Below are 16,184 nucleotides of genomic sequence, written 5' to 3' on the forward strand. Positions count from 1 at the left end.
ATATATCCTTCTATAGACAGATGTCCATCACTTCCCTCTCGTATATATCCTTCTATAGACAGATGTTCCTCACGTCCCTCTCGTACATATCCTTCTATAGTCAGATGTCCCTCATGTCCCTCTCGTATATATCCTTCTATAGTCAGATGTCCCTCACATCCCTCTCGTATATATCCTTCTATAGACAGATGTCCCTCACGTCCCTCTCGTATATATCCTTCGCTGCTGAGCTATATTCTCATTTGATTATTTCATAAGAAAATAATTTAAGAAACCATAAATGCATTTATCAGCTGAAACTTTCGAGAAAATCTCAAACCCCTATCATCCCTCAAATTACACTGTTTTTTTGTCATTGTTAAATGATACATCGCCTTTTAGACACTCGGCGCTCGGTTTTATATTGACTTCACGCAGCTTTATATGGTGTTATTCTCTCTATTGGCCTTTGCATGTTACTTCAGGTAGGGCACTGACCTTCAATTTCTAATTCTAAAAGTGTTCCTCTTCTTTCATCAAGAAGAGGACGGAATCACACGCCCTGGGTTTTGAAATAATAGTCCTCCAAACTAACCTTGGTCTATGCACCTTGCACAACTGGAAAGCGCCGTAAATGATTGGATTCAGCATTGAGTTGGAGAGACCCATGGTGGACAATCCGGCCATCAACGACGGACTTAACTCTTTCCATTGAGCAAATGAATTCCCGGTAAAAAGCACGTAGTAAGGAAACCAACAAACAACAAAGGCGATGACGATGAAAATGGACATGCGCAATGCTTTTCTCTTGGCTTTCTTTAACAGATTGTTTCTGACCTGTCCCCTGCTGATGTCGTTTACATTCGATGTGATGTCATTACCTGAAAATAAAACAGAAAAAAATAGTAATAGGAATGTTCTCAACCTCCACTTCGTATATTTTTTTATAATCATTAACAACACATTGATGGAGTCCACACAACATTAAACCAGATGTAGTCACGTTCATTAACAACACATTGATGGAGTCCACACAACATCAAACCAGATGTAGTCATGTTCATTAACAACACATTGATGGAGTCCACACAACATCAAACCAGATGTAGTCACGTTCATTAACAACACATTGATGGAGTCCACACAACATTAAACCAGATGTAGTCATGTTCATTAACAACACATTGATGGAGTCCACACAACATCAAACCAGATGTAGTCACGTTCATTAACAACACATTGATGGAGTCCACACAACATCAAACCAGATGTAGTCACGTTCATTAACAACACATTGATGGAGTCCACACAACATCAAACCAGATGTAGTCACGTTCATTAACAACACATTGATGGAGTCCACACAACATTAAACCAGATGTAGTCACGTTCATTAGACACAGGTCTAGTTGATATAGACTGAATCATTCGGTCTGGAGTCGATCAACATCACAACTCGGTCCTATATTGAGTGAGGGAATGGACTACTCCTTTATCGGACGGCATTTAACATTCACAGCAGGTAAAAAGTCTTGAACAGGTAGCAAAAACATCATACTCCATCGCTGATAAGGTTAACAAAACATGATACTCTATTGCTGAACAGGTAAACAAAAACACGATACTCCATTGCTGAACAGGTGAAAAAAACATGATACTCTACTGCTGAACAGGTAGACAAAAACACGATACTCTATTGCTAAACAGGTAAACAAAACACGATACTCTATTGCTGAACAGGTAAACAAAAACATGATACTCTATTGCTGAACAGGTAAACAAAAACATGATACTCTATTGCTGAACAGGTAAACAAAAACACGATACTCTATTGCTGAACAGGTAAAAAAAACACGATACTTTATTGCTGAACAGGTAAACAAAAACATGATACTCTATTGCTGAACAGGTAAAAAAAACACGACACTCTATTGCTGAACAGGTAAATAAAAACACGATACTCGATCGCTGAACAGGTAAACAAAAACATGATACTCTATTGCTGAACAAGTAAACAAAAACACGATATTTTGTTGCTGAACAGATAAAGAGTTTGTTTCAAAACACCGTAAGTATTGTAACATTGTAGGAATAGCAGATCGATAACTTGTGACGTCACCTTTCCTGAGTTTGATGATTGTATAAAATATATATATATAGGATTAGTGCGGTTCATTATGTTTTATAAGATGAAGTCGGCAGCCTACGTATTATCATAAGAGGCTTTTTTACGTCTCGTTAATCTGATCACTTATACATGACACGCTCTTACAAAACATGGTTATTAATATGATATATGTATATTTTTCATTATCAAAAGGGTATAGAAAGCAACACAAGCAACATATGTTACTTCACAAACATGTAGCGTGCACGTGCAGCAATTTGATTTTCACTACAACTACAACTATCCAATTTTGTCTCTTAAGCACCTATGTTATGAATGATCGACACACACAACACCGGAAGTACAATATCTACACAACTTCTACTCTTTATTTACTAAGCATATGTACAGCTCGTAACACCACAACGTAAAACCGACTGAGACAATCACAGCCGTCCAGGATCAGGGGTGTAAGTACGCACATCAAGCACACAAAAATACTACTCCATGTTTACTTTCCAAACTTCTCAAGCTCCTCGAAGGTTTTAACGCATTTTTGTGATATATTCAATCACACATTCCGGATTAAAATGTTGCATATAAAGTAATATACCACCATATCACAACCCAACTGCTATCACTCAAAGCATTTTACACAAATTCTTGATCCATGGAACACAATCTTTACTAACAGTCTACTTTGATTTTGAAAAATAAGTAGATACCACGTGATATACATCTAGTGTGCGGTACCCTGTATATCACGTTTTATACATGTAGTGTGCGGTACCCTGTATACCACGTTTTATACATGTAGTGTGCGGTACCCTGTATACCACGTTATATACATGTAGAGTGCGGTACCCTGTATATCACGTTATATACATGTATTGTGCGGTACCCTGTATACCACGTGATATACATGTAGAGTGCGGTACCCTGTATACCACGTTATATACATGTAGAGTGCGGTACCCTGTATACCACGTGATATATATGTAGTGTGCGGTACCCTGTATACCACGTTTTATACATGTAGAGTGCGGTACCCTGTATATCACGTTATATACATGTATTGTGCGGTACCCTGTATACCACGTGATATACATGTAGAGTGCGGTACCCTGTATACCACGTGATATACATGTAGAGTGCGGTACCCTGTATACCACGTGATATACATGTAGAGTGCGTTACCCTGTATATCACGTTTTATACATGTAGTGTGCGGTACCCTGTATACCACGTTTTATACATGTAGTGTGCGGTACCCTGTATACCACGTTATATACATGTAGAGTGCGGTACCCTGTATATCACGTGATATACATGTATTGTGCGGTACCCTGTATACCACGTGATATACATGTAGTGTGCGGTACCCTGTATATCACGTGATATACATGTATTGTGCGGTACCCTGTATACCACGTAATGTACATGTATTGTGCGGTACTCTGTATATCACGTTATGTACATGTATTGTGCGGTACCTTGTATACCACGTTATGTACATGTATTGTGCGGTACCCTGTATACCACGTTTTATACATGTAGTGTGCGGTACCCTGTATACCACGTTATATACATGTAGAGTGCGGTACCCTGTATATCACGTGATATACATGTATTGTGCGGTACCCTGTATACCACGTGATATACATGTAGAGTGCGGTACCCTGTATACCACGTGATATACATGTAGAGTGCGGTACCCTGTATACCACGTGATATACATGTAGAGTGCGGTAGTACCCTGTATATCACGTTTTATACATGTAGTGTGCGGTACCCTGTATACCACGTTTTATACATGTAGTGTGCGGTACCCTGTATACCACGTTATATACATGTAGAGTGCGGTACCCTGTATATCACGTGATATACATGTAGTGTGCGGTACCCTGTATATCACGTGATATACATGTATTGTGCGGTACCCTGTATACCACGTAATGTACATGTATTGTGCGGTACTCTGTATACCACGTTATGTACATGTATTGTGCGGTACCCTGTATACCACGTTATGTACATGTATTGTGCGGTACCCTGTATACCACGTTATGTAAATGTAGTGGCGGGTTTCCAGTTGGTGTCCATCGCCATCATTTATGAATGGAATACAGTTTCTTACCTTACCCTGTAGAAACATATTGAAAAGGAAGAATGCATGCATTGTTGTAAAACAAAGCAATGATACGTTATTTTAAAACAAAGGTAACTGGCTAATTTGATAAAGAATGTAAAGTCACTATGATAGAACGAATTACTAGTTTCTTTTTTTGATACGTATGTTTGAAAACGTCTGTAGCGCCTTGTCTGTAAATATTTCGAGGTATAGACAGACATATTGGCAGCGCAACCTGTCTCTCCGAGGAGTTTGATAGTCATGAGTAATTGAATGTACTCAATTTGTCCGAACCGTGGTGGATCACGGCTCTTAGGGGACTGCAACACGTCAATAGAAAATTAGGAAACACGGTAAAACTTTAGTTGATGATGCCAAAATGAAACATTGCGGAGTTATTTGTGAAACCTTCCCCGCCTTACAATGATGTTATTGATTACAATGAAGACTTTCTCCCATTACCAAGTAAATCAGCCCGTCATTTCTATGGGAGTGAGACGATTCATTCTTGTTTGACCTTGTTTTCTCAATATTTGTGCAGTAATAAATTATTTTATTCATTTCATAGAGTATAATAAATGTGTTTTTATCGGCTACATTTGTACTTTTAATTACAAAATGAATAGACAGTGGATAATTCCTATATATTTATCATTGTCCGTAGACAGTGGATAATTCCTATATATTTATCATCGTCAGTAGACAGTGGTCAAAGCCTATATATTTATCATCGTCCGTAGACAGTGGATAATTCCTACATATTTATCATCGTCAGTAGACAGTGGATAATTCCTATATATTTATCATCGTCAGTAGACAGTGGATAATTCCTACATATTTATCATCGTCAGTAGACAGTGGATAATTCCTATATATTTATCATCGTCCGTAGACAGTGGATAATTCCTACATATTTATCATCGTCAGTAGACAGTGGATAATTCCTATATATTTATCATCGTCAGTAGACTGGATAATTCCTACATATTTATCATCGTCAGTAGACAGTGGATAATTCCTATATATTTATCATCGTCCGTAGACACTGGATAATTCCTACATATTTATCATCGTCAGTAGACAGTGGATAATTCCTATATATTTATCATCGTCAGTAGACAGTGGTCAATGCCTATATATTTATCATCGTCCGTAGACTGGATAATTCCTACATATTTATCATCGTCAGTAGACAGTGGATAATTCCTATATATTTATCATCGTCCGTAGACACTGGATAATTCCTACATATTTATCATCGTCAGTAGACAGTGGATAATTCCTATATATTTATCATCGTCAGTAGACAGTGGATAATTCCTATATATTTATCATCGTCAGTAGACAGTGGATAATTCCTACATATTTATCATCGTCAGTAGACAGTGGATAATTCCTATATATTTATCATCGTCCGTAGACAGTGGATAATTCCTATATATTTATCATTGTCCGTACACAGTGGATAATTCCTATATATTTATCATCGTCAGTAGACAGTGGTCAATGCCTATATATTTATCATCGTCCGTAGACAGTGGATAATTCCTACATATTTATCATCGTCAGTAGACAGTGGATAATTCCTATATATTTATCATCGTCAGTAGACAGTAGATAATTCCTATATATTTATCATCGTCCGTAGACAGTGGATAATTCCTATATATTTATCATCGTCAGTAGACAGTGGATAATTCCTATATATTTATCATCGTCCGTAGACAGTGGATAATTCCTACATATTTATCATCGTCAGTAGACAGTGGATAATTCCTACATATTTATCATCGTCCGTAGACAGTGGATAATTCCTACATATTTATCATCGTCAGTAGACAGTGGATAATTCCTACATATTTATCATTGTCCGTAGACAGTGGATAATTCCTATATATTTATCATCGTCCGTAGACAGTGAATAATTCCTACATATTTATCATCGTCCGTAGACAGTGGATAATTCCTACATATTTATCATCGTCAGTAGACTGGATAATTCCTACATATTTATCATTGTCCGTAGACAGTGGATAATTCCTATATATTTATCATTGTCAGTAGACAGTAGATAATTCCTATATATTTATCATCGTCAGTAGACAGTGGATAATTCCTATATATTTATCATCGTCCGTAGACAGTGGATAATTCCTACATATTTATCATCGTCAGTAGACAGTGGATAATTCCTATATATTTATCATCGTCCGTAGACAGTGGATAATTCCTATATATTTATCATTGTCCGTACACAGTGGATAATTCCTATATATTTATCATCGTCAGTAGACAGTGGTCAATGCCTATATATTTATCATCGTCCGTAGACAGTGGATAATTCCTACATATTTATCATCGTCAGTAGACAGTGGATAATTCCTATATATTTATCATCGTCAGTAGACAGTAGATAATTCCTATATATTTATCATCGTCCGTAGACAGTGGATAATTCCTATATATTTATCATCGTCAGTAGACAGTGGATAATTCCTATATATTTATCATCGTCCGTAGACAGTGGATAATTCCTACATATTTATCATCGTCAGTAGACAGTGGATAATTCCTACATATTTATCATCGTCCGTAGACAGTGGATAATTCCTACATATTTATCATCGTCAGTAGACAGTGGATAATTCCTACATATTTATCATTGTCCGTAGACAGTGGATAATTCCTATATATTTATCATCGTCCGTAGACAGTGAATAATTCCTACATATTTATCATCGTCCGTAGACAGTGGATAATTCCTACATATTTATCATCGTCAGTAGACTGGATAATTCCTACATATTTATCATTGTCCGTAGACAGTGGATAATTCCTATATATTTATCATTGTCAGTAGACAGTAGATAATTCCTATATATTTATCATCGTCAGTAGACAGTGGATAATTCCTATATATTTATCATCGTCCGTAGACAGTGGATAATTCCTATATATTTATCATCGTCAGTAGACAGTGGATAATTCCTACATATTTATCATCGTCCGTAGACTGGATAATTCCTATATATTTATCATCGTCCGTAGACAGTGGATAATTCCTATATATTTATCATCGTCCGTAGACAGTGGATAATTCCTATATATTTATCATCGTCAGTAGACAGTGGATAATTCCTACATATTTATCATCGTCCGTAGACTGGATAATTCCTATATATTTATCATCGTCCGTAGACAGTGGATAATTCCTATATATTTATCATCGTCAGTAGACAGTGGATAATTCCTATATATTTATCATCGTCAGTAGACAGTAGATACTTCCTATATATTTATCATCGTCAGTAGACAGTGGATAATTCCTACATATTTATCATCGTCAGTAGACAGTGGATAATTCCTATATATTTATCATCGTCCGTAGACAGTGGATAATTCCTACATATTTATCATCGTCAGTAGACAGTGGATAATTCCTATATATTTATCATCGTCCGTAGACAGTGGATACTTCCTATATATTTATCATCGTCAGTAGACTGGATAATTCCTATATATTTATCATCGTCCGTAGACAGTGGATACTTCCTATATATTTATCATCGTCAGTAGACTGGATAATTCCTATATATTTATCATCGTCCGTAGACAGTGGATAATTCCTATATATTTATCATCGTCCGTAGACAGTGGATACTTCCTATATATTTATCATCGTCAGTAGACTGGATAATTCCTATATATTTATCATCGTCAGTAGACAGTGGATAATTCCTATATATTTATCATCGTCCGTAGACAGTGGATAATTCCTACATATTTATCATCGTCAGTAGACAGTGAATAATTCCTACATATTTATCATTGTCCGTAGACAGTGGATAATTCCTACATATTTACCATCGTCAGTAGACAGTGGATAATTCCTATATATTTATCATTGTCCGTAGACAGTGGATAATTCCTACATATTTATCATCGTCAGTAGACAGTGAATAATTCCTATATATTTATCATTGTCCGTAGACAGTGGATAATTCCTACATATTTATCATCGTCAGTAGACAGTGGATAATTCCTACATATTTATCATCGTCCGTAGACAGTGGATAATTCCTATATATTTATCATCGTCCGTAGACAGTGGATAATTCCTATATATTTATCATCGTCCGTAGACAGTGGATAATTCCTACATATTTATCATCGTCAGTAGACAGTGGATAATTCCTACATATTTATCATCGTCCGTAGACAGTGGATAATTCCTACATATTTATCATCGTCAGTAGACAGTGGATAATTCCTACATATTTATCATTGTCCGTAGACAGTGGATAATTCCTATATATTTATCATCGTCCGTAGACAGTGAATAATTCCTACATATTTATCATCGTCCGTAGACAGTGGATAATTCCTACATATTTATCATCGTCAGTAGACTGGATAATTCCTACATATTTATCATTGTCCGTAGACAGTGGATAATTCCTATATATTTATCATTGTCAGTAGACAGTAGATAATTCCTATATATTTATCATCGTCAGTAGACAGTGGATAATTCCTACATATTTATCATCGTCCGTAGACAGTGGATAATTCCTATATATTTATCATCGTCAGTAGACAGTGGATAATTCCTATATATTTATCATCGTCCGTAGACTGGATAATTCCTATATATTTATCATCGTCCGTAGACAGTGGATAATTCCTATATATTTATCATCGTCCGTAGACAGTGGATAATTCCTATATATTTATCATCGTCAGTAGACAGTGGATAATTCCTACATATTTATCATCGTCCGTAGACTGGATAATTCCTATATATTTATCATCGTCCGTAGACAGTGGATAATTCCTATATATTTATCATCGTCAGTAGACAGTGGATAATTCCTATATATTTATCATCGTCAGTAGACAGTAGATACTTCCTATATATTTATCATCGTCCGTAGACAGTGGATAATTCCTATATATTTATCATCGTCCGTAGACAGTGGATACTTCCTATATATTTATCATCGTCAGTAGACTGGATAATTCCTATATATTTATCATCGTCAGTAGACAGTGGATAATTCCTATATATTTATCATCGTCCGTAGACAGTGGATAATTCCTACATATTTATCATCGTCAGTAGACAGTGAATAATTCCTACATATTTATCATTGTCCGTAGACAGTGGATAATTCCTACATATTTACCATCGTCAGTAGACAGTGGATAATTCCTATATATTTATCATTGTCCGTAGACAGTGGATAATTCCTACATATTTATCATCGTCAGTAGACAGTGAATAATTCCTATATATTTATCATTGTCCGTAGACAGTGGATAATTCCTACATATTTATCATCGTCAGTAGACAGTGGATAATTCCTACATATTTATCATCGTCCGTAGACAGTGAATAATTCCTACATATTTATCATCGTCAGTAGACTGGATAATTCCTATATATTTATCATCGTCAGTAGACTGGATAATTCCTATATATTTATCATCGTCAGTAGACAGTGGATAATTCCTACATATTTATCATCGTCAGTAGACAGTGGATAATTCCTACATATTTATCATCGTCAGTAGACAGTGGATAATTCCTACATATTTATCATCGTCAGTAGACAGTGGATAATTCCTACATATTTATCATCGTCAGTAGACAGTGAATAATTCCTACATATTTATCATCGTCAGTAGACAGTGGATAATTCCTATATATTTATCATCGTCAGTAGACTGGATAATTCCTACATATTTATCATCGTCAGTAGACAGTGGATAATTCCTACATATTTATCATTGTCCGTAGACAGTGGATAATTCCTATATATTTATCATCGTCCGTAGACAGTGAATAATTCCTATATATTTATCATCGTCAGTAGACAGTGGATAATTCCTACATATTTATCATCGTCAGTAGACAGTGGATAATTCCTACATATTTATCATCGTCAGTAGACAGTGGATAATTCCTACATATTTATCATCGTCAGTAGACAGTGGATAATTCCTACATATTTATCATCGTCAGTAGACAGTGGATAATTCCTACATATTTATCATCGTCAGTAGACAGTGGATAATTCCTACATATTTATCATCGTCAGTAGACAGTGGATAATTCCTACATATTTATCATCGTCAGTAGACAGTGGATAATTCCTACATATTTATCATCGTCAGTAGACAGTGGATAATTCCTATATATTTATCATCGTCCGTAGACAGTGAATAATTCCTATATATTTATCATCGTCAGTAGACTGGATAATTCCTACATATTTATCATCGTCAGTAGACAGTGGATAATTCCTACATATTTATCATCGTCAGTAGACAGTGGATAATTCCTATATATTTATCATCGTCCGTAGACAGTAGATAATTCCTACATATTTATCATTGTCCGTAGACAGTGGATAATTCCTACATATTTATCATTGTCCGTAGACAGTGGATAATTCCTATATATTTATCATCGTCCGTAGACAGTGAATAATTCCTATATATTTATCATCGTCAGTAGACAGTGGATAATTCCTACATATTTATCATCGTCAGTAGACAGTGGATAATTCCTACATATTTATCATCGTCAGTAGACAGTGGATAATTCCTATATATTTATCATCGTCAGTAGACTGGATAATTCCTATATATTTATCATCGTCAGTAGACAGTGGATAATTCCTACATATTTATCATCGTCAGTAGACTGGATAATTCCTACATATTTATCATCGTCAGTAGACAGTGGATAATTCCTACATATTTATCATCGTCAGTAGACAGTGGATAATTCCTACATATTTATCATCGTCAGTAGACAGTGGATAATTCCTACATATTTATCATCGTCAGTAGACAGTGAATAATTCCTATATATTTATCATCGTCAGTAGACAGTGGATAATTCCTACATATTTATCATCGTCAGTAGACAGTGGATAATTCCTACATATTTATCATCGTCAGTAGACAGTGAATAATTCCTATATATTTATCATCGTCAGTAGACAGTGGATAATTCCTACATATTTATCATCGTCAGTAGACAGTGGATAATTCCTACATATTTATCATCGTCCGTAGACTGGATAATTCCTACATATTTATCATCGTCAGTAGACAGTGGATAATTCCTATATATTTATCATTGTCCGTAGACAGTGGATAATTCCTACATATTTATCATCGTCAGTAGACAGTGAATAATTCCTATATATTTATCATTTGTCGATCAATCATGTCTTGATGTCTTGTTTTATTTCATTCTGACTGTATATGCCAACATGCCGAGATCATTAATGCAAACATAGCTTATAGACAATTAACAACAGTGGTAAAAATTCTAAACCAGATATTCATGTTACTATAAATAACCAGCCGGTCACAGCTAAGGTCAAATATAACAGCTGTCACCCGCTGTTTAGACTTAACATCTTTTTTTAAGTCGTTAGATATTTTATTTTATGATCATTTGGGCGTATGATTACATCAAGTCTCGCCATGGTTACGGTATCAGCAAAAATGATTAGTGAAGTCGATAAAGATCCTCTTTACGAACTGGAATTTCTGTTGATGTTATGATCCTCGGAATTCCGACCACATCACTCAGACATTGTACAACATTATGGTGTCAATACCTGATGGAACGTTTAGCCAAACCACCAACATGCCAGCGTTTACACGTGCTATCCATCAGAATTAATCAAAACCTTTATGTACAATTGTTGTTCAAACTGTTTTAATTTACAAATCCTTATTAAACAAATAGAGCAATACAAGATACGCACCGCAAGTAGAAACGGAGTTTTTGATGCCATAGTTTAAAATCTATCACATGTTCCATTGGCAGATAAAACAGACTTGGTGTTTTATAGTCCTTTAAACTCTCACAGACCAAGATTTTACCTCAATCCCTTAACATTTCACTATCTTATGCTTCTTTTCCGAAAGACCGGCGAGTTTATGCCAAGGTGCGGTGTCCGTTGTCTGTCCGTCCGTCCGTCCGTCCATTTTTTATCAAGCGGATCAGTTTTAGTCAGAACCTTCTTTGGGAGAAGGTGATTTTGTATAAGAGTGGGTCTGAATCCCCGAGGTACTGAGGGCCGGGACAAAAAGAAAAGAAAAAAAAGGAACTTTAAAAAATTCTTTAAATTTCTTATGTAAGGGATTCTTAGTTAGGTCTGAAGTATCCTTAGATGAATGGAAGTCAGTTTTGTATAAACGGTAGGTCTCGTCCCTCTGTGGCAAAAGGGGCGAGGTCCAATAAGGGAAACAGTGCAGATTTTTAAAAAAACTTTCTGTCTCGATCAAGTCACAATTTCGTCAGAAGAACCCATATAAGTAGGGGTTACATTTGTATGTATAGTTTATCGGAAATGTTTTGGTCTGATAACAACAAAATCAGAGTGATTAATTATTCCGATCAGGTAACACAATCACGTCTACTCCGCCTGCTCACCAAAAGAACGAACAGATAACAAAACTCATTTCAGTAAAACTAAACACCGGACCAGGATGATCATTTATACAGTTAGAATGGGTAGAAATAAAACAAACACAAGAAGAGTAATTCCAGAAGAACATAAGTTGAGGATTTTGTACATTTTTCTTCAAAAGCTTCCCATGAAATCCGAACTTGTCCCGTTGAGTAAGGGGGAATCAGTTTTGTGTAAATTGGTGATTTGACAAGGGGCCTGGCTAATAGGGAATAGGAAGAACGCCTATGAAATAGTCTTCTGTGCAGATGAAAGTATTTCAACCAGGGATGATCTCAACTGCCCCTTGGCGAGGCGGAACTAATCTGATATGATTGGTTCGTTTCGGCTACTTCGGATCTGAGGGGCGGACCCAAGAAGGTGAACTTTAGCCAGGTCGGAATAAATTGAGAGAGAGAGCTAGTTCTCGAACAAGCCGGGACAGGCCATATTTCATTACATCGTCTCATTATATGTGTATGCATGGTCGTAATTAGACACAGAACCATGTAGTTTGCGTTACGTTAAGCAGCATAATTAGCTCCGTTAACTTTTTGAAAGTAGCTTAAAACCTCTTTTGTTTAATATGACAGCATCATTTCTACTATTTTGTGGTGTTAATAGGTCATGACCAGAATATTTACTGATATTTAGAGGTTATAATCTGACTATTTACTGATATTTAGAGGCTGTGATCTGACTATTTACTGATATTTAGAGGTTATGATCTGACTATTTACTGATATTTAGAGGTTATGATCTGACTATTTACTGATATCTAGAGACTATGATCTGACTATTTACTGATATTTAGAGGTTATGATCTGACTATTTACTGATATTTAGAGGTTATGATCTGACTATTTACTGATATTTAGAGGCTATGATCTGACTATTTACTGATATTTAGAGACTATGATCTGACTATTTACTGATATTTAGAGGTTATGATCTGACTATTTACTGATATTTAGAGGTTATGATCTGACTATTTATTGATATTTAGAGGCTGTGATCTGACTATTTAGTGATATTTAGAGGTTATGATCTGACTATTTACTGATATTTAGAGGTTATGATCTGACTATTTACTGATATTTAGAGGCTGTGATCTGACTATTTAGTGATATTTAGAGGTTATGATCTGACTATTTACTGATATTTAGAGGCTGTGATCTGACTATTTAGTGATATTTAGAGGTTATAATCTGACTATTTACTGATATTTAGAGGCTGTGATCTGACTATTTAGTGATATTTAGAGGTTATGATCTGACTATTTACTGATATTTAGAGGCTGTGATCTGACTATTTAGTGATATTTAGAGGTTATGATCTGACTATTTACTGATATTTAAAGACTATGATCTGACTATTTAGTGATATTTAGAGGTTATGATCTGACTATTTACTGATATTTAGAGGCTGTGATCTGACTATTTAGTGATATTTAGAGGTTATGATCTGACTATTTACTGATATTTAGAGGCTGTGATCTGACTATTTAGTGATATTTAGAGGTTATGATCTGACTATTTACTGATATTTAGAGGCTGTGATCTGACTATTTAGTGATATTTAGAGGTTATGATCTGACTATTTACTGATATTTAGAGGCTGTGATCTGACTATTTAGTGATATTTAGAGGTTATGATCTGACTATTTACTGATATTTAGAGGTTATGATCTGACTATTTACTGATATTTAGAGGCTGTGATCTGACTATTTACTGATATTTAGAGACTATGATCTGACTATTTACTGATATTTAGAGACTATGTATTGACCATTTACTGATATTTAAAGACTATGATCTGACTATTTACTGATATTTAGAGGTTATGATCTGACTATTTACTGATATTTAGAGACTATGATCTGACTATTTACTGAAATTGAGAGGCTGTGATCTGACTATTTACTGATATTTAGAGGTTATGATAGGACTATTTACTGATATTTAGAGGTTATGATCTGACTATTTACTGATATTTAGAGGTTATGATCTGACTATTTACTGATATTTAGAGGCTGTGATCTGACTATTTACTGATATTTAGAGACTATGATCTGACTATTTACTGATATTTAGAGACTATGATCTGACTATTTACTGATATTTAGAGACTATGATCTGACTATTTACTGATATTTAGAGACTATGATCTGACTATTTAGTGATATTTAGAGTTTATGATCTGACTATTTACTGATATTTAGAGACTATGATCTGACTATTTACTGATATTTAGAGGTTATGATCTGACTATTTACTGATATTTAGAGGTTATGAACGGACTATTTACTGATATTTAGAAACTATGATCTGACTATTTACTGATATTTAGAGACTATGATCTGACTATTTACTGATATTTAGAGACTATGATCTGACTATTTACTGATATTTAGAGGTTATGATCTGACTATTTACTGATATTTAGAGACTATGATCTGACTATTTACTGATATTTAGAGACTATGATCTGACTATTTACTGATATTTAGAGACTATGATCTGACTATTTACTGATATTTAGAGACTATGATCTGACTATTTACTGATATTTAGAGACTATGATCTGACTATTTACTGATATTTAGAGACTATGATCTGACTATTTACTGATATTTTGAGACTATGATCTGACTATTTACTGATATTTAGAGGTTATGATCTGACTATTTACTGATATTTAGAGGTTATGATCTGACTATTTACTGATATTTAGAGACTATGATCTGACTATTTACTGATATTTAGAGGCTGTGATCTGACTATTTACTGATATTTAGAGGCTGTGATCTGACTATTTACTGATATTTAGAGACTATGTATTGACCATTTACTGATATTTAAAGACTATGATCTGACTATTTACTGATATTTAAAGACTATGATCTGACTATTTACTGATATTTAGAGACTATGTATTGACCATTTACTGATATTTAAAGACTATGATCTGACTATTTACTGATATTTAGAGGTTATGATCTGACTATTTACTGATATTTAGAGACTATGATCTGACTATTTACTGATATTTAGAGACTATGTATTGACCATTTACTGTTATTTAGAGACTATGATCTGACTATTTACTGATATTTAGAGGTTATGATCTGACTATTTACTGATATTTAGAGGTTATGATCTGACTATTTACTGATATTTAGAGGTTATGATCTGACTATTTACTGATATTTAGAGGCTGTGATCTGACTATTTACTGATATTTAGAGACTATGATCTGACTATTTACTGATATTTAGAGACTATGATCTGACTATTTACTGATATTTAGAGGCTGTGATCTGACTATTTACTGATATTTAGAGACTATGATAGGACTGTTTACTGATATTTAGAGGCTGTGATCTGACTATTTACTGATATTTAGAGGCCGTGATTTGACTATTTACTGATATTTAGAGGTTATGATCTGACTATTTACTGATATTTAGAGGTTATGATCTGACTATTT

General features: G+C 34.8%; 1 protein-coding gene across 1 annotated transcript in view; it reads right to left on the reverse strand.

Moving 5' to 3' along the window:
• Nucleotides 1-492: 492 nt before the first annotated feature.
• Nucleotides 493-16,184, reverse strand: part of LOC132552093 (gonadotropin-releasing hormone receptor-like) — a 91,078-nt gene continuing 75,386 nt past the window's right edge. The window contains exon 3 of the mRNA XM_060216235.1: nucleotides 493-860. Within this exon, the coding sequence (XP_060072218.1) occupies nucleotides 493-860 (368 nt within the window). The remainder of the gene's footprint in view (nucleotides 861-16,184) is intronic.

This window comes from Ylistrum balloti, unplaced genomic scaffold, assembly GCF_031769215.1.
Source record: "Ylistrum balloti isolate Yb309-2 unplaced genomic scaffold, AGI_CSIRO_Ybal_v1 Utg370236, whole genome shotgun sequence".
In the NCBI taxonomy this organism is placed as follows: Eukaryota; Metazoa; Mollusca; class Bivalvia; order Pectinida; family Pectinidae; genus Ylistrum; species Ylistrum balloti.